This window comes from Bos grunniens, chromosome 16, assembly GCF_055505025.1.
Source record: "Bos grunniens cultivar Pamir isolate PY7600 chromosome 16, Bosgru_T2T1.0, whole genome shotgun sequence".
NCBI classification, from domain to species: domain Eukaryota; kingdom Metazoa; phylum Chordata; class Mammalia; order Artiodactyla; family Bovidae; genus Bos; species Bos grunniens.
In genome coordinates, this window is record NC_141180.1 from 21,188,420 (window position 1) to 21,209,086 (window position 20,667).

Here is a 20,667-nt window from a genome sequence, read left to right on the forward strand (position 1 = left end):
ATAGCCGCAACTTAAAATCTAATGGGTCCATAAGAATAAGAAACAGTATTATTTTATAAATGTGTTAGTACCAGTGGAAACCCTACCATTTATATTTCCTTAGGAAACTAGTCTTTTTTAATAAGTTTTACTCTCTTCTTCCCCATTTTATTGGTGTGTCATTTTTAAAGGTAATAGGAAATGGAGGAAAACAATTACAGAAAAATAATTTAAATAATTTTGTTGTCTGAATTTATTCTAACATACCACCACAGATACCTATAAAGTACCTGTGGCAAACAAAAACACCTATAAATAATTATTATGATAAACCTAGCCAAAATATGTTAGACTGTTTTCCATAATAAATTCTATTCCTCTTTGCAAAATTCCAGAAGGAAGAAAATGATTGACAGGTATACATTTAGTTATTAATATGATATATACTTTTTAGCTTATAGTCAGAAAATAAAGGATTAAAATGATCATTTTCTATATTAATTCACATCTGCAGAGGAAAAAAATAAGGATTTTCAGATCCCGTATAACTCTATAGACACCAATAGTTATAGTAAACCCTCTGACTTGCATGATAAAATAAATCTCATGGTAAGTTACTTAAACACGATAGTCTCAGTATTTTCTTAAGTCCACACTTTTGTTAGAAATTACTATATGAGGTTTCGTCTCATTCTACACTCCATGAATAACACATCACACATCAATATTCAATATTAGTTTCTAGGCAAATACACACACATATTTATAGAAATATATACCCCATTAATCAAGGTAACTACTTTAAAATAAATGTTAATAATTTCATGACTTTCTAGAATTTCCTGGTTGGTTAGGGCACACATTTTACTCAGAAATAATAACAATCTCCTCCCAGACTTCTAGGTCAAAAGGTTGCTTTCAACTAGCAGAGAGCACGAATGTTATCACTCCGTAGACACTCCACAATTCATGTGGCTCAGGGCGCTCTGCCTCCCATCCCCCATTGCCCTTCCAGCCTACTTTACCTTATCAAGTTGGGAAACTACTTCCCACAGTAAGGAATGCAAAACTGAAAGCTCTCGGCCCAGATCAATGTAACCATCAAAGCCTGGGGTGTTTGAGATGGTGTCTGGATTAGAGATCTCCAAAAGAAAGCGCTTCATTCCACCCCATTCATGTTCTAAAAAATCATTCATGAATGCCATGTATTCCTCCTTGTTACCAAATCTGAAGTAGAGGGAGAGAAAATGAGAAAGAACATATTCAGGAAAAGAGATGTGATCATTTTGAATTGACTTTACACAGAGCTATACTTTTTTTTTTAGGGAGGTGACTAATTTGTTTTATTATTTGTAAGTGATAAGTATTAAAACATACTTTCTTAATATTACATTAATACTCAAAAACTTTGAATAGCTTTCTATTCTCTATAGGGTAAAGACAATGTCCTTTTTCCCTGGTATTTAAAGCCAGTATCAACATTATCAGTATAAACCTCAGTATCACTAGCTTCTTCAAAATCTCCCAAATATAGTATACTTCTTTTCTTCTCCAAACCTTTGCTTATGCTATTTATGTCTACTAGAGAATTTCCTCTCTTCTTTGTCTGTCTAGGTTGTAGCTATCTTCTGGGCCTAGCTTAAATCCAAAGAACATGTTCTAAAATAAACTAGCAACAATTTTTATAAGAATTAGATCAAATATGGGTAAAAATAGATTCCTCTGTTGGCATATATGTTGTGCACACAAAGTTAAACTCATGCACTTTCCAAGAGCCACATGCTAGAAAACAGTGCTTCACTGAAGTTCTAATTTTTCCCTTCAATACACTGCTACTAGAAACATACTTAAGCTTCAATATTAAGAGAATCTGGGATCAATTCTGCCAGTGTGAACTGCTTCTCAGTGATTTCTTAAAATTATTTCCTATAAACTATAAAAATTACACAAACTTAAGAAAAATTTGAAAACACTGAAAAGTGGAAAGAAAAAAGGATGGCTATACCAGCTCTACCACCCAAACATATCTGCTGTTTACAGTTCAGTGCATTTCTTCTCCAGCTGATTTCTCCTAACTTCTTTTTGAAAAAGTTTAAAACTACAGAAAATTTCAAAGAATATACAGTGTACACCCATATGCCATTTACCTACTTAACCAACCGTTCACATTTTGCCAAGTCTGTTTTCACCGTCTCTTTTTTTGACTGAACCATTTTAAACTAAGCTGCAGATATAACCCCTAAGTACATTAGTACCTACTTCTCTAGAATAATGAATAACTCTTACACATACGAATGCCATTATCACACTGAAACTTTAAGAAAATGTTATTTATAAATCATCTCACATAGAGTTCCTATTTCACCAGTTATTTCCAAAATGATTTTAATAATTTTTTTTCCAATTCAGATCCAAACACTGCCTTGTCTCTTTTATCCAAAATAGTCCCCACTTCATCTTTTCCATTTTTCATGATATTGACTTTTTTGAAGGGGTCAGGCCAATTCCTTCCCAACTTTCTTATATTTAGGTTTTTGCAATATCATATTGGGGGATAAAAGCATATACACCATTTGGTGTCCTCTCTTTTTGGCTATCTCTTTTTTTAAATAGCACTTTTCATTTAATATAATTATATCTTTATCATTTTCCATACTATTCATAAACATATTTTGTAGTAGCTGCATATATTCCATTGGATGCATGGATTACTTAACTATTCCTCTACAAAGTGAATATTCAAAGTGATGTCAATCTTTTTGCTGTTTTTAATAACATCACGATGAAAACCATGTAACATGAGTGATGAGGTGGCCCATGCTCATCTAAAGGTTAAGCCTCATGTACTTTTAAGTGACGTTTTGAGAAAGTGGTTACGGTAGCTCCGCCTACTTGGCAAAGTTGGCCAGGTTCTGGATGACCTTGGCAATGAGAGTCAGAGTCCGAGATGTGCGGTCATCAGGATACTCCTGCATGAGGTTGAAGAGACTGGGAGACATGATGGCCGGGCACAGAAAACGGAGAAACAGCGAGGCGCTGATGAGCCTCTCGCTGATGTCCTGCTTGCCGCGGTTCAGGCACTGCTGCTTCCAGGATGCAAACACTTCTTTCAGCTCACGAGGAAAAACACTGGGGAAGAAAGAAAGACCAAAGGTAAAAGTACTAGAACCCAAAAAAGCCCGGGTGGATCCCACTGTGGCCCCACAGAGTCAGACTATGAGGAGGGAATAATAGAGAGAACTCCGTTGATCACGGCTGAGAGGTGGTGGACAAATCATAGACATCCAGATGGAGACCAGAAACCTGATGCTGTAAATCTCAGGAACTAGTGTAAACAAGGTTTTGCAAAGTGGGAAGATGGCATGCAGCTCCTGACTAACCCATTTGGTTTACTCTAGCTCAGCGTAATCTCTCTACAGACTGCTCATCACAAATCTAAAATCTTACTGACTGCTGGTGAGAATAGTGATCAGAAATCATTAACGTATCTGTTTTGACACTAGTAAATATGTTTAAAAGTCCTTAAAGTACTTTTGGTATTCGAGGATGTGGGGTTAATATTCTGGGGAAAGATTACATTTATGTAGATAGTTCAGGGGGACTTCTTACAATATAGGTTTAGATTTTAGACAAAACTGTGTTAGGGAAACTTTCAACTTCTCTTCCTTTGGTTGGGAAATGACAGTTAACACTGTGATAACTTTCATATGAAAAAAGTCAAGTTCCATAAGCAGGGAATGAAGCACTGACAGCAGCTCACCAGTAAGAGTTGATGATCTTGCAGAAAGCCAGCTCACAGCACATTTTCAGGTTGCTCTGATGGTCCAGAAGTTCACTGGATGAACATTTGCTGGGATCCACTTCACAGTTTTCATCTGACTCATACAAAGCTTTGATGAACTCCCCTATTTGAAGATGAGATGATGATGGATCGGATAACTATAAATAGTGTCTTCCTGAATAGTACAAAAGAATTTAGGATTTCTGTACTAAACTGTAATAGGGAACTCTTTCTGGTGCCTGACACGGAAGGCACAAGACTGTTCACGAAAGGTTATTGTTTTGGAAGCTAAGATTTACCACCTCCTACATGTCATGTTTATTTTCCTTATCCTGAAGTGGAAAAACAGCACTCATTAACATTGCCATCATGATATTTATAAAAAGAATAATGAAACTACTTTAAAAATGCTACAACTTTACATCTTTTACCTGAAACCACAAATATATTTAATTAGCAGGAACTCATTAAACGCCTCTCTACGTTATAAATAATGTTGTTACTATTTTAGAAGAATAAATACCCCAGGTCTGACTAAATAGCCCACCTAAGCTTTTAAGGGCTAATACTGGTGCCAAACTGAGTGCCAAACTCAGATTCAGGTAATTCTAGGCCCACGTCTCCTAACGGGGATAGTAATTCCACATAGCACATAGCACAGCATCTCTGTGTATAATTTGGATGTTTTTCCAAATAAATTTAGTTTAGATGCCCTGTTCATACATCTTATCCTTTGTAGAGATATGCCCAGTATTTCCTGAAAGAGCAAATCTTTACCTAATCTGTTTATCCTCCTTTATGAACCATACCTTGTATCTGTTCTGTTCTATGCTTCACGCTATTTTGTGCTTACTTGTTCACACACTCGTCTCATCTTCAGGATGAATACCACTGAAGATCAGGGACTGGGTTCTATTCAAGTTCAAATCCCAAGCCTATCAAGTAGCTTCCAAAGCATTGCTGCTGCTGCTGCTAAGTGGCTTCAGTCATGCCCGACTCTGTGCGACCCCATAGACGGCAGCCCACCAGGCTCCTCCATCCCTGGGTTTCTCCAGGCAAGAACGCTGGAGTGGGTTGCCATTTCCTTCTCCAATACATGAAAGTAAAAAGTGAAAGTGAAGTCGCTCAGTCGTGTCCGACTTCGCAACCCCATGGACTGCAGCCTACCAGGCTCCTCCGTCCATGGGATTTTCCAGGCAAGAGTACTGGCGTGGGTCGCCATTGCTTTCTCCCCCAAAGCATTGCAGGAACTCAAAAAATAGTTGTCAGAAATGGTAGTATGGTTTTCTTTTTTTTTTTAATACATCTTTATGAAAAAGGAGTAGATCTTTCAAAGCTCCTTCCAAATCTGTTCATAGTAACTGAAGTTCAGGCTAGTTACTAATAGATATCATGGAAGTGAACAGTAATTTCTACAAAAAAATTAAGAAGTAGAAGCAATAACAAAGAGTATTTTCTATCAAAATGGCTAGTACTAAGGTAAAGGAAAGATTAAAAAAAAATAGCTGTGATAGAGGATGGGAAGTGGTTATTTGGAAGTAAAATGCTTGGAGGACAGGAATTTAAATGATGCACAGAAAAGAAAGTGATGCAGAGAACAATTAAAGGCTCTGGAACCAGACAGATCTAGGGTCAAATCCTGGACCCATCACTTAGCCAACTGTGGGGGGCCTGAAAAGTCACTTAACTGGTCTGAGTTTCGGGTGCCTTATTTGGAAAATAGTGTTAAGAACTCCAACCTGCTGGAGCTATGGTGAGGAATAGGGCATGAAAAGAAAAGTGTCTAATATGGTGCCTGGGTACTTAGTAGGGGCCCCCACAGTAAGTGTTATGTATACTTTGTAGTTTTAAAATAACTTTTCATCAAGTAAAAAAACCCAAAGTTAGTAAAATAACTTTTCATCAAGTGAAAAAAACCAAAGGCTTTCAAATTGTTTACCAACTCTCACAAGATTTCTACTGAACACGTTCTCAGTGTCACCTAGGCTCTGTGCGCCCACAGATTTCACCTCATTTAAAGAGTACCAGAATTTAAAACTAAGTCATCAATGTCAAATACTTGATGTAAAGATCAATCCGCCTCTAAATTTATATCATTAATATTCGGCTTAATGAGTTGTACCTATTCTGGGGGAAATAATACTAACTTGTGAATTCTGAGAGTATTTTTCTCTTTTCCTTCAAAAAAAGAACCAAATAAATAACTCAAGGGTCTGGAAGCAAATTGACTGTCTAAAGTTTTTTTCTTTTACCTGATTATAATTAAAATCCTCCGAAATTGAGAAAACTCTTTTCACTTTTGAAACTATAACCTATGTGTCTGATAATGTGGCAAGTACCACACTGAAAAGTGAACTTTTATAGATCTGCACCTAGAGGCTGTTTTGCTTGCTTGCTTGCTAAGTCGCTTCAGTCGTGTCCGACTCTGTGCGACCCCATAGACGGCAGTCCACCAGGCTCCCCCGTCCCTGGGATTCTCCAGGCAAGAACACTGGAGTGGGTTGCCATTTCCCTCTCCAATGCATGAAAGTGAAAAGTGAAAGTGAAGTCGCTCAGTCGTGTCCGACTCTAGCGACCCCATGGACTGCAGCCTACCAGGCTCCTCCATCCATGGGATTTTCTAGGCAAAAGTACTGGAGTGGGGTGCCATTAGCTGATTACAAATTATTGAGACAGATTTAATCCTTTCATATCTGCTCTCTGGCCTTGCCGGGGGCCAGCGGGGGTGGCGGGGAGCAGAGACATTACTTTGCCAACAAAGGTCCATCTAGTCAAGGCTATGGTTTTTCCAGTAGCCATGTATGGATGTGAGAGTTGGACTGTGAAGAAAGCTGAGAGCCAAAGAATTGATGCTTTTGAACTGTGGTGTTGGAGAAGACTCTTGAGAGTCCCTTGGACTGCAAGGAGATCCAACCAGTCTATTCTAAAGGAGATCAGCCCTGGGTGTTCTTTGGAAGGAATGATGCTGAAGCTGAAACTCCAATACTTTGGCCACCTCATGCGAAGACTCATTGGAAAAGACTGATGATGGGAGGGATTGGGGGCAGGAGGAGAAGGGGACGACAGAGGATGAGATGGCTGGATGGGATCACCGACTCGATGGACGTGAGTTTGCGTGAACTCCGGGAGTTGGTGATGGACAGGGAGGCCTGGAGTGCTGTGATTCATGGGGTTGCAAAGAGTCAGACACGACTGAGAGACTGAACTGAACTGACAATGTTCTATAATGTTTCATTATCTCATTACTTTCTAGCACCCAAATTTCATGTGTAGAAATAAGCCAATAGGTATGGATATATTATTGTTAAAAGGAAATTTGCCTCCGCCGTCAATGGTGGGAATCAGGCCATGTTAGAGCCCTTTCTGTATGTCACAGAAGATGGTGTTTCCTGTGTGTCACAGGACATCAACACGAAATCTGATTTCAATTAGAAAAGTAAAAGGGGTTAATGGATGAAAGATTTAAGTCTAATTGAGGCAGAGTCTATGCTATCAACATTAATGCTTTTAATCAAGATAAATGAAGACTGGCTAAAAAGCAGGCAGATATTCTTTAATTTGATTGGCAACTTTTAACTCAGTTTTCTCTAAGCATTCTTCAGGCAGTCTGCAAATAACATCTATTTTTTTTTTTGCCCAAAGTGTATGCAATACAGTAAAACTTGAATTATTCAGAGTGCTCAGCTGTACTTATTAATGTGATTTTTTGGTTTTACTAAGACTTCACTGTGAAGTTTTTTTATTTAAAACTTACCATGAAGTCTTATTTAATTTTATGATTAGAGGCTCCTGCTGTAGCAAGTACAGTATCCTATGATGAAAAAAACAATCTTTCTAAGGGAACTGAAAATTTTGCACTTCTTCAGGGTTACTTTTGGAAAATCACTTATTACTATTTTGAACTATACAAAATAAGTCTTAATTTATACTGGTGCTAAGATGTATTCTGTAAATTGTTTTCAAAACAGAATTTGTCATAAAAAAATAAAATACAGGAGAAAAATTAGATACCAAGAATCTAGGATTAAAAGGCTACTTAGAAATATGGAGAGTTAGATGGGGAGAAGACAGCAGCATCTCTGTCCTGAAGAAGCTTACTAATTAATTTTGCTTGTGTCTTGGAAGCAGCACCCATTTTCACCACCCTGGCCCTTGCTCTTGGGTTACAAAAATGATAACAGAGATCTTTGTGGGGTTACGTGAATTTCTTCCCCTGCTCACTGAATTTTCATATCTCAATGAGCCAATCAGATATTTAATTATTAACTGTTCTATCAAAGGACTTGTCTCTCCTTTTCACTTCAGGAATTATTTCATTTGGAAATCCTGGTTAGTACATTGAATGGTGGAATATGAATATTTGATTTTTAAGCAGTAGATGGTCAACAAATATCTACCTCTTTATCTCTCCAGAATAGAGAATACTGTTTGAGATGCATCATTATTGGTTTTTATAAGGTGGTGCAAATCATTAAAGCAAATTATGATATATAATTCATGATATGACTGTAATAAGCTTTTTATATGACACTGATTCTGTACCTTTCCTAAAGTCAATGAAAGTCCATTTTCGCCATTCTTCTAAATTCCCATTAGATCTTAAACTAAAGCATATGGCTTAAAAAAAAAAAAATGAAGATAGGAAGCAGGAGAAGAAAAAATTTACTTCTCTAGAGTAGGAATTAACTGCTACTACAGTGAGCCCAGCACTCACAGTCCAACACAGTGTCTACCTGCTGTTCCTCAAGCAGTCATTCACTTTTTACCTCCTGTGACCTGGCTCCTGAGAACAATCCCAGGCATCACTAATGAGCGAAATCAACAGCCGTGTTTTTCTTTGACTCTTTACCTTCCTTAATCTCTGACTCTCTTAATGCTTTTTTCCTCTTGGTGTCTAAGACTCTTTTCCTTCTTCTTTTTTTTTTTCTCACGGGCATGCACACTTCCTCTATCTCCGATCTCTTCTCACATTCCTCTGCTTCCTTCTACACCATAAGCCAGGAACACTGCCAGATCTGTCTTTGGCCCTATTCTCTTTCTCCTGTAATCTGGTAGTTTCACTGATTCCTTCCACATGGGTAACAGTCCTAAACTTCCACCAGCCAGCTAGACAGAAGTCTTGGGATGTCCTGCCTAGAACCCCTGGGACTTCCCACTTGAACTTCAAGTTAAATACAGTGAAGTGAAAATATCATTTCTCATTCTTTCGAGAGTACTACTTTTATGTTCTCTTTCTGTTAAGAATCTCATCATCTTTCTTGTCACTCACAAAGGCCCCAAATTCACTGTAATATTTGACCTCCTCCCCTACCACACCCTGCCCCATTCCCACAAACGGAAGCGTTGCCAAGTCCTATTACCTCACTGGGGATTACCTCATTCAGTCTTATTTCTTGCCTTCAACACACACCTGTCTACTCTTGACAGTCACATGTGACTATTGAGCACTTGAAATGTGGCTACTGCAACTGACCATGCAATAAATGTAGATAAAATACACATAATTTCAAAAAGCATGAAAAAAGTAAAGTATTTTGTTTATAATTCTTATATTGATGATATAATAAATAATATTAGGATATACTGGTTTGAATAAAATGTTATTGGACTTAAATTTACCTGTTTCCCTTGCCCCTTTTTTATACTGTGACTACTAGAAAATATAAATTACATGTGACTCACATTAAGTTCCTTTAGGACAATGCTGTTCTACATTCTGTGTGAAGGACTGGGGACATAAAGATAATGACAATGTTCTTTAAGGAACTCATGTCTGCTTTATCATAATGTACAATGAAGTGCCAAGGACAGTGCCTTAGTCTAGTGGTAACACCTGAAGTTTATGACCAAACATGGAGCTGTAAGTGGGTGACCCAGTCAGTAAGAACTACTGATTGGAGAAAACTTAGTTGTCATGACAAAGTCTGTAGGTCTTGAAGGCAGAAACTGGGAGTTGTGGGAACTGGCAGGACTTTCTCCGTTGCTGATGCATGATAACAAATTCTAACACTTTCAAAACTTAGGTTATGTATTTATTGGGTTAGCCAAAAAGTCTGTTGTAGTTTTTCCATAAGATGGTATGGAAAAACCCAAATGAACCTTTTGCCAACCCAATATATCATGATGTAAATACCCAAGACTTCAGAGGAAACAGATCAACTAGATGTAACATCTCATTACTAACATCACTGTATGTCTCAGAATGTCAGGAACTTGAGGGCATGGGGGTACTGCCTGTGCTCATGAGCTTTCTCATGGTACATGGTATAAGAAACAGATCTTCTATTCCTCCCCTGGTGAGTATTGTCGACACTTCCTACAATTGAAACTCCAATTTTAACACTTTAATCAGTTGGAACTAAATAACGTTCAGAATTTGAGTTCCAGTTGGTTGTTTCATGAGGGTGAAATAACCTAAAAATCAAAAGGGAAAGAATAGAGATATTTTTCTTCTCCATACCCAGTGCATCGTGAAGATACTGTTGTCCCACCAACTTGAGGTATTCCTCAATGGATTTGGTGGCAATGGTGTTCTCTCTGAAGATCAAGACATCATGTTCTCCACAACGATCCACCTCAGACATCACCAAGTCCGTCAGAAAATCCTGGTAGAATAATGTTCAATCAGGCAGAAAGCAACTGAATGTGAATAAATACTACATGTTAGGACAGACTGATGCAATGTCAGACATCCTGGGAATGCTGCTTTAAAACTAAATCTACCAGATTCATTTGAAGGGAAAAGGTCAGTCAGGATAAAATTTGAAGTGTTACCAAGTTAAAAATTCCTTCAAAGGTTTTCCACTGCACTTAGGATAAAGACTATACTCCTGCACGTGGCCTGCAAGCTTCTAACGCACAGCGCACAGCGCTGTCTGTTCACCACAGAGGTTTTTGCAAATGCTGTTCACAGTTCTGCTTCACTCCCACCCTTGCTCCGCCTCCATTTCTATGGCATTAATTCCCTGGATCCTTTGGATTTTAGTTTGGCCTCGTTTCCTCAGTGAAGCCTTGTCTGACCAACACTGCCTCTGAACTCCATTAGTCAGGACCCCTTGATCCACATTCTTGAGGCACCATGTATCTTTTTATAAATCTGCACTTCTCACTGTAATCACACATTTCTGTAATTATTTTACTAATATCTGTTTTTCCCAGAGACTGTGAGCCCCATGAGACCAAAGACAGTGTCTATTTTTGTTCACCTCTATATTTCAGCGTTTAACAGTTTCTGACACATATTAGGTGTTCAATATAAAATAGTTACAAATTGGTCCATAGTATCAACATGAAATTTCTTAAACATATAAACTCATTTTCTACATGAATTATGTATGTATATATCTCCAGCCATCCATTTATCCATCCATCTACTCATCCATAGTGAAGGAAGGCACAAGGAGAAATGAAGCCCTTAAGAAATAGCTGCTTCGTTTCTCAGCAGTCTTAAGGAACTTAATTTAAAATTCAGTGTTCATTATTCAATTTGAAATCTGATAATGTCATATATTTTGAATATTATATATGCATTGGATATTTCAAAGTCTCCAAAATAAAAAACAGAGGGAATATGCTGCTTTACTTTTATTTTAAAATTAAGCATTTCAATATTAATGGGGTTCACTCTGGGATTTTTTTTCATCAGCGTGAGAGCTGTAGACTTAGGAATCACTACTAAAACTCCTATGCTAAGGGACAGGAAGAAACCTGGGGGTGATGGTAACACTCTGTATCTTGATTGCTGTGGTTTCCACGGGTACATAAAGTGTCAAAACTCATTGAATTTTCCCCTTTAAATGGATTTGGTTTATAATATGTAAATTGTACCTCAATAAAGTTGTTAACAAACCCTACATATATCCTTGAACCTCAAGCAAGTGAAGAACAAAAAGAACATATCCATACAATTTCAAAGATGAGACTCAAAATTTCAATGAATTTTTTTTTAACACCAGAAAGCTCAAAATTATCATTAATAAATTCAACCACCAAAATGACGATCAATAGGAAGGCAATTAAATAAGGAACTAAATATTGAATATATTGATATATTCTGATATGTATCAAGAAATCTTAAAAACACTTCATTGATCGGTTCTAAATAAATTATTCTAGCTGTGAACTCCTCTAGATCTAAAATACAATTTTACCATGATCAATTTGCATATAATATAATGCAGTCTTTAGCCTGGTTAAGTGAACATGCCTCGCAGGGGTGATGATTACCACACTTCAGGCTGATCAGCGACTCTATCAATTGTTTAGTGTTCTTCATCCAATTGGTATATTTCTCTATCTTTCTAGATTTTTACTTCTATCCAGGATGAACTGAGGTAAGGCTATCATGAGACAGCTAACAATAACATCCCTTGGTATTTTAGTTCTAAATTCAGACATTAATCTCATGAAGACTCTTGCTAGTGACCAACCTGATTCAGGAATACTTCCTTCTGTGACTAGCTGATATATATAGTCATCAGTCAATCTTAATTTAAAATATAGTGCGGAATAAAACAATCATACAACACACTTTGGAACTAAAGAGAAATAATCTTGCACACACTGGGATTATTACACCAGTCCTACCATTTATTTTGTTCGGTGATAAAGAGCGAGCGGTGCTATCTATATTTTGTGCAAATAAACTTTAAATAAATACTTGTTAGACTCTTCATTTTACTTCTTTAATTTTATAATCTCCACTTTTTCTGAATCTAAGAACCAATAATAGGTTTCCTTTCTGGGCAATGCAACCCCCCTTTCTACTTACCTTGGCCCTTCCAGTGCTTTGAAGAATGTGCACTAAGGCACAGGCTAGCTCTTCTTTATTTCTCACACTGATTACTGGTTCAAGAACAGAACATAACATGGTATAGTTGCTGGTGACAAATTCTGCAAACTCTTTGTATTGCTCCATAGGCAGAATGGTGATGGTTTGGAAACGCGACTTAATCCGAATAGAAGGTCCTCCTGTCTTTCCTTTGTTGGGTGTAGGTGTGCTCACTGGGTACCACTTTTCTACAAACTGGCGACCAGTCACACTGGCAGTGGGGATGTTGACCAGCCCTACATAATTATTCTTGTCTTTTTTCTTCTTTTTTTCCACATCTTTATAAATGTGAACTGTGATGCTATGAAGAGGTGGAAGGCTGTAGAACTCAAAATGTTCACCCCAGAAAATATTGTCTGCTTTGGTCTTGCTAGTTGTACGAGCAAAGAGGGTATCATCAAGGCACAGTTCACAGAAATATTTCTTTTTAGGGGCAAGGTCCTTGGCTTCAATAATCCATAAACGGAGAACATTTTCAGCTCGTCTACAATTGTCCTATAAAGAAGTAACAAAGCTGTGTTTGAGAGCCGAAATACCAGAAAGACATTTTCCTCTTAAAGTAAGTGATGCTATGTACTTCATTAAGGGCAGTCATAAAATAATGAAGGGGATTGCTATCTCATCATTCAAGATAACAGCAAGCTCTTAGAGAGCCACAACATTCTATTTCACTTGGGTTAAACATCCTGTAATGGAAATTCTCATATAGCCAGTCTTATGGCAACTGGATTAGCTTTCTGCAAATGAGATAGAGGTATGTAAGTAATTAAGAAATCTGTGTTCTAGTCCCATTTCTATTGTGTATTGTACTCGGTTCTCACTTAGTCAAGTAATTTCTCTGAGTCCTCTTGTCCACACTGATAAAATCATGATCCTGTCTGCAGTAAGATTATTTTGAGCACAAAATAATAAAACACGTGTTTGTGTTTAAAAGTTCTGTAAAATGTAAGGTATTATTAATATTACTGTATTTCCCTTCAGTCAACTTACTGCTTAATAGAGTTATACAGTTTTTTGGACATTCAAAGCCACTCTTACCTTATTTGGTTGAACTGTCCTGCGCAGGTTTTCCATCCACTTATCTCTCTCTGAAGCAGAGTTACAACTGAAGCATTTACTTCCACTTAAGTAGGTAACCTTCAACATAAAGATTAGAGATAAGGAAAAGGAAACACAGGGCTTGGGAGCTCTATCTTCCTAGGGGTATCATTTAAGAGTTAGGGATATGCTGTGAACCCAAAATGATACGGTAACCAAAATGATATTTGCTGGCTTTGTGATATCTATGTGTGCGTCTACATTCACTTTTTGCTTTTTATCTACTTAGCATCTATACTTTTCTCCAGGTAAGGACAAAGGTCACTGAGAATTCAGCTTAGGAACTGAAAACTGGCCTACAGTTTAGAAAGAACAAAACTGAAAACCTCTAATTAAATTAATATTTTAAAAAATTACCTGCAAATAAATATCCTCAATTCTGAGTGAGTTAATAAAAAAATAATTAAAAAGGGAAGAAGATCTCTAACAGCTTATTTCTTGGGAATGCTTTCACATTATAATATTACAGAAGGCTACTACATGAAATTGAAAAGAGTTAGTAGTGTTGAATTAATTACTCTGGAACCCACTTGTCTTCTATTAGGCAACCAGTCAGTTGATTTCCAGTCATTAGGTTAGTTTGAATATTATTATCAATGTCCTTTAAAAATGAAGTATGTTGTCTCTATGTCTAGTACCTACCACCTGTCTCGGCATACAATCTGTTGAACTAATTTCCACAAATATGGCAAACTTTAAGAGACTTTTATAAAAAAGAACACCAATAAATGACCTGTCCAAATTGCTACCGTGGCTCACATAGTAACTTACTCTCAGTTTATAACCTAGTGAATTAAATCAGACGTTACGTTCTGTCTAATATGGCAGCTACTAACAACAGGTGGTAGTGAGCACCTGAAAAACAACTAGTCCAAATGAGATGTGCGGGTAAGTGTAACACACATCGGATTTTGAAGACTTAGTTTTAAAAAAAGAAGGTGGAAAGTTGATAATTTTATTTTAGCTACATGTTGGAAGTGGTAACATTTGGGTTTAATAAAATTTAAAATCACACACATGGCTTTCACTGTATTTCTGTTGGATAGGGCAGGTCCCTAAGAACAGTTACCAGATATATCTTTCAACTTTTACAACATCTAACATAGGACTCATAATTAGTAATTTTGTAAGTCTGTGCTAATTAATTAAATCATAATGCTAACAAGTACACAGATGGTTTTGAAATTAAATTTGCAAATGGCCAATTGTATACATTGTTTGGGAGGGGAAAATTACCTTATAAAAAGTGATAATTTCCTGGTAAAGGGCAGTTTGTTCACTGAAGAAATTGGCACATGCAATGTGCCAGGAAGCTAGCTAAGTGCAGAGAAATTATAAAAATAAAGAAGACATGATCCCAGATCTTGAACCACTCAGGTTTTAGTTAGTATGGTTTTGGTATTTTTCCCTCAAAGAATCATTAAAATTGGGGACTTAGGTTTTCAGAAGAAAAATAGTAACGTACTGTGTGATATCTTTCTCAATAACAAAAGATTAAAATACTAACAATAATTCAGTATTAATCTTGTGATCTCTGCTGAGAATGTACTAAGAATTCATTTATTTTGAAAGCAGACAAAGCCAAAAGGAATGAGAAACCATCATTAATAACTTTAATTACCAACATAATTAGATTAGCAGATTTCTAATTTTTCCCCTGTAAGTAGGTAATTTTCAGTAACTGAAAACCAGTTAAAACGATCAAATCATCAATAATGCAGTAATGCAATCACAAGAATATTGGATAGAAAATCTCTTTGCTGTCTTACTACTCTTTGTTTTTCCTGGACTTTCCTACCTCAAAGCAGAAGTCTTGTCCAAGGATGCTGCTATGGAGTGGCTTTACCGACACAGGCTCCCCTCTACCGAGATCCAGACATTCCACGGCACTGCATGGGCTCAGCAAAGATTCATGAGAACGGGACTCTTTTAGTTTAGGCAGCCCACGAGACCTAAAAGTAGAAAAAGATATTTATGGTAGTGTAACTACTTGGCCAATAAGAAAATAAAGGTCAAATGCAATGGAGGTTTAACAACAAATGGATAAATGCCTGAAGAGAAAAATATATCTGTAATAATAATGATAGGATCATATTCATGGGACACATAGAAACCACATATATATTCATGTGTGTGTGCACACATACTTTCTTTTTTCAACAAAACACAATAATGTACTATAACATTACTAATCGCAAGGGAGCTGGAAGCTGCACCACAGACATTGTTTTTTATTCTCATTCCTGTGTTGGAGATGGAGAAATAGACACCATTCAAGGTAACCTTACGCATTTCTTTTTTATGCAAAGGTCTTATTTAAAGACAAATGGTTTCTTTTTTTCCCCCCATGCTATAGCTTTATCCTCTACTATCACTGACAAAGTAGTAGTGGCTATATCTTCACTGCTTTGGCAGAATAAACATACATATACATACTCAGAAACAAAGCCAAACTTTTCAGCACAAGACCCTGCTTTTCAAAAGGTCTGATTTTCAACTCAATATGGAATTCTTTTCTGGCAAGCTTTTGTTTCTATTTATGCTTTATTGTACAAATATGAATGAACAGTAAAATGCCTTGAAGAAACTTCCCACCCTCCAAAGAAATGTTCAAACTCCCATCTAGAAGAAGAGATCTTTGTCAACACCATTCAGGGGTTCTGGTTCATTTTGTCCCCTACTTGGAATGTGGGGAATTGTGACTCTTGCCGCTACACGAGCTAGTACTTCACTGCCTGAAGCCAAACAATATAAAACACAATATTCTTGAATCCAGAACGGGAGAGCTATGCAGTTTTACTCAGTAATTATAGTATTTATTGACTGAGACACTCAGAGTTAAATACATATATTTTAAGTAGAAGTACCTAGTAATAGAGATAAAAAGAAATGTCTTGTAGAAAGGTATTTGTTTTTGTAAAATGCATTAAATAAGCAGCTTCATTCATTTCCTTGAAATAACCATGTTAACATTAAAAGGAACTGAAATACTTAATGTCAGAGTAGCTTGCAGTTAAATTATAAAGTAATAAGATATAGGAAACTAGTACTAAAGGCTGCTCTTTCCCTTCTGGTTCCATTCCAACTCTGTTTAATCAAATTCCATACATACAGTAAAAAACATCCTAAGACTAGGATTTTAGTCCATTCTTCTTTCCATACACAAAACATGTGTTCTCATATTCAGTAGTTTTTTTAAGGTCAAAGAGTCAATAATTACATTTACCGTTGATAATACAAAGTCTGCACAAAACCCACCTAATGTTTTGTACATAAAAATAGAACAATTTAATAGCTCCACATTTATTTCCTTTTGTTCTAGTGGATAAAACAACGTCATGTTATATACTGTCAACATAGCATATCAACTATAAATAACTAAATGCAAAAACAAATTTTAATGTAATTACCATACAACCTTTCCCAGTATGCTTCATGGGAAGCCTGGTTGAGGCAAGAGGATACTATAACTGTTCCTAAATAAAATGAAACAACAATTCCAGCCCCTTTTTCCCAGGAGGAGTTGCCTGGAGAGGAGAATTCTCTCCCGCTCTGGGAGTAAGCCTCTCAATAGGAAAGATGAAGAAGGCATATTTAAATAAGACGTGCGACAAAAGCCTTACTTTTTTAAACTCTCTAGGAAAATATTCTAAGACATAATGTTATCTCAAATCAAATAAATGTCTACCTACGTGAAGCAACTGTACAGCCACCTTGGAGTGCACCCCCAAATCATAGCGCTGCCACATGTCACAGCACGGCAAGTCACTTTTCTGAACTACATCTCAGAAGACAACTCTGGTTAGAAGACAAGAACCAAGAGAAGATAGTTTCCCCTGCTGCCTTCAGTTACTGATAGCATCTTTGAATAAACGTTTTCCAGGTGTATGTAACTTCAGGTCTTCAATAGCAGCAGAACAGAAACACATGAAACGGAACACGAAGTCATCTTCTAAACCAGCTGCGGGACAGGCAATATTCTTCTTCTCTTCCTCAGGCTGCATCCAGCCCCTCAGGTAACATAAACAAGGTTCCTGGGCTCTAGGCTGGGCCTGTTGCCATGGTGCTACACCTATAAGGAGATTAGAGCCCAAGGCAGCAGGGAGAAGCCGCCAGTGTGAAGGACTCAAGGAGCATGCTCTGCAAATGTGACCATTTTAAGGCAGAAAGGAACAGTGAGGCCCCACCCATTCCCATGAACAATTTTGGAGTCAGAAGCTATAGGGAGAAAACTGAGGCAATTCTGGGGGTGAAGGAGAATCTGTTAACTCTGCCAGAGAACAAAGCAGTGATTTGTTTCTGGATAATCCCCAGCCCCCTACTAAAAGGTATTCCCCTTGTTCCACCTTGCAAGTATAATCTTTCTCTCACGTCCATTCTATTTTCTTTGCTGTCCTAGTTTAATGTTACTAGGTATTGTTTTTCATTAACTTACCTGAGTTAAATATTTTTTTTCTTTTTAGAGAGGGGGTGGATAAAACTCTTTATTCACTGTATTCATAATACTGAACAAATTTCATTTTGATACTCAGGCTTAATTTTCTAATACAGACATAAACAGATATTACAACCAAGCCACCTGGAATTAGAATTCAAAATTCCTTCTGGTTATGGAAATTTCAAGTTGTTCAGGATCTCCTTATTGTTCAGCATTTATGGATGTTTGTATGTGTATACACACTGATACCAATGGATTGAACACTACATCTGCTAAACATTCAACATTGCTACTGAATAAATAAGCAAGCCCTTCCTGTATTGGGAAGAAAGTGTCTTGGAGAAGACAGAAGTAATTCCCAGAGAAGCAGGATTACAGTAAACAGGAAGATCGAGCAGCCTGGGAATGGCAGTGGTGAGGAGGCATTATCTGTGCAAATATGAAAGTAATCCCAAGTCCCCTCTAAGTCATGTTTACCTCCTCCTGTACCTTCCTATGAGCTGATTTTTCTTAGATCTGCTAACTAGAGTTTTAGCAGCTTTGATTGTCACTATAGTTTACTTCTCTAAAGGAAAGAATGTGGATTTATTGAGAGAAAAATGGGAGTTTGAAACAATTCTCAGTCCAATCTGACAATGGCCTTCATCAAGGAAACTAGCCTTGAAAGTGGACGTTGTGAATTCGCTAATTACTGGTTCTCTTTCTGAGCCCTGCACCCCCCTCAACTCCCATCATCCTAAACATCATGTAATAATTCAGGGTTCAAATATGACTATTTCTTGGTTTAATTGGGAACCTGCTTCCCACAAGCAATTTTAGTTCTAATTAAGGAAGGCTATATCCTTCAGTCAGTTCAGTTGCTCAGCCATGTCCGACTCTTTGCCACCCCATGGACTGCAGCATGCCAGGCTTCCCTGTCTATCACCAACTCCCAGAGCTTGCTCAAACTCATGTCCATTGAGTCGGTGATGCCACTCAACCATCTCATCCTCTGTGGTCCTCTTTTTGTCCTGCCTTCAATCTTTCCCAGCATCAGGGTCTTTTCCAATGAGTCAGTTCTTCGCATCAGGTGGCCAAAGTATTGGCACTTCAGCTTCAGGATCAGTTCTTCCAGTGAATATTCAGGACTGATTTCCTTTAGGATGGACTGGTTTGATCTCCTTTACATTTTGGTTTATAGTCAGTAGATAACACTGAATTCTGTGTGAACTCCCAGAGCTCTAGTGATATGAAAGGTAAGGGTTAAAAATCTAATTGCTTTGCTGATGAAAATTACCTGCTACTTCTGACCTATTTAAGAGATAAACTACAAGGCAGGAGTAGCCTTCTATCACCCAAGACAGTGAATTAATATTATATTGCTTTAACCCACATTACTAGCTGAAATCAGTCTTAAAAGACAAAAGTAAAGTCGTGGGGGGTGGGGAGCCAACATGCATGCCATTGAATTTACTGAAGAAGAAAAAAAAAGGAGTCAAAAGACTCTGATTAGTGCAATGTTAAGTAAAACACAGCTGGATTTTTCCCAGCTCAACCATCCAATTTTTTAAAAGCATATTTCCCCCAAAGCGCCAGTGGTACTTGGATGCGCTAGCTCAATCTGCCACATGTTAACAGATTCAGTTCCAAATGTAGGAAACTTTTAATTAAAAATACAACTGAAAAAATAAATGCTTATTGCCACACAAAATTCTGTACTCCAGGGCAGGTGAATTTCTGCTTGGTGTGGCAATTATGATTCCAAACTGCTTCGCTGAATTCTTGAAAAGACAGCTCAGCCATAAACTGGGTACAGAAATATATGTTTGTGTTCACCAGCGTGTGTTCCTAAGGCACTTTATCTTGTCTGAAAATTTTCCAGGAAGAAATCAATAAAATTCGGTATCCTAGTACTCTAACCAACAAATTTACAAAGGGTCTAATCAGTTTTTTAAAAGTTGCATCTGAGCTTTCACTTTGGGGAAAAGACAGCTTTACTTCCTTCCCAGATTTTATTGTTTTTCAACCTGGTATCTGTGAAACCATCCAACTGATGTTTTCCGTTTGAAAGAGCAGATACTTTCCTATACTATAAAAGTTTCCCTACCTGGATTTTAGAAAAAAAAAAAAAAAACGGAAGAAATTAGAGCTCATTCACCAGAGTTCTGCTTGTGTGCCAGAAAAACGTCTTCTTTGAGGATCCTGACAGCACCAGCTGCAGTTAAAGCCAGTCCCTACTGCTTATATTACTCACTGGTTTTTATGTTTGCTTAAAAAAAAAAAAAAACAACCACACAACAGCTCATGCAAAAAGCTATTTATGGAAACATAACATGTACTACTGATCTTCCTTCTCTCTGCTCTCAGCCTCTAGACAGGATGGTCTAATGAACCTAGCTGCTGATGGTGAAGAAGGATGTTTGTCAGCCTGAGTTTTCACTTAAATAAACCCACAGTAAGGAAATTTATCATCACAGTCAAAAACGACATTCAGCCTACCTTGGTTACATACACATGTGATGAAGGTGGACACAGAATGAAGACAAGATTACAGACATTAAA

The 20,667-nt window shown here is 37.3% G+C and overlaps 1 protein-coding gene across 19 annotated transcripts in view; it reads right to left on the reverse strand.

Annotated features, from left to right (window-relative positions):
- RASAL2 (RAS protein activator like 2) overlaps positions 1 to 20,667 on the reverse strand; it is a 399,585-nt gene that overhangs the window by 26,241 nt on the left and 352,677 nt on the right. For 17 of the 19 annotated variants that reach the window (XM_086343655.1, XM_086343654.1, XM_086343653.1 and 14 more), the window contains 7 exons: positions 15,487 to 15,640; positions 13,629 to 13,727; positions 12,531 to 13,085; positions 10,221 to 10,365; positions 3,740 to 3,884; positions 2,872 to 3,108; positions 1,005 to 1,206 (listed from right to left, as the gene is read on the reverse strand). In XM_086343655.1, the coding sequence (XP_086199781.1) occupies positions 1,005 to 1,206; positions 2,872 to 3,108; positions 3,740 to 3,884; positions 10,221 to 10,365; positions 12,531 to 13,085; positions 13,629 to 13,727; positions 15,487 to 15,640 (1,537 nt within the window). Of the gene's footprint in view, positions 1 to 1,004; positions 1,207 to 2,871; positions 3,109 to 3,739; positions 3,885 to 10,220; positions 10,366 to 12,530; positions 13,086 to 13,628; positions 13,728 to 15,486; positions 15,641 to 17,380; positions 20,240 to 20,667 lie in introns of those variants that run through there. The other 2 variants (XM_086343662.1, XM_086343661.1) reach the window with 1 other exon arrangement.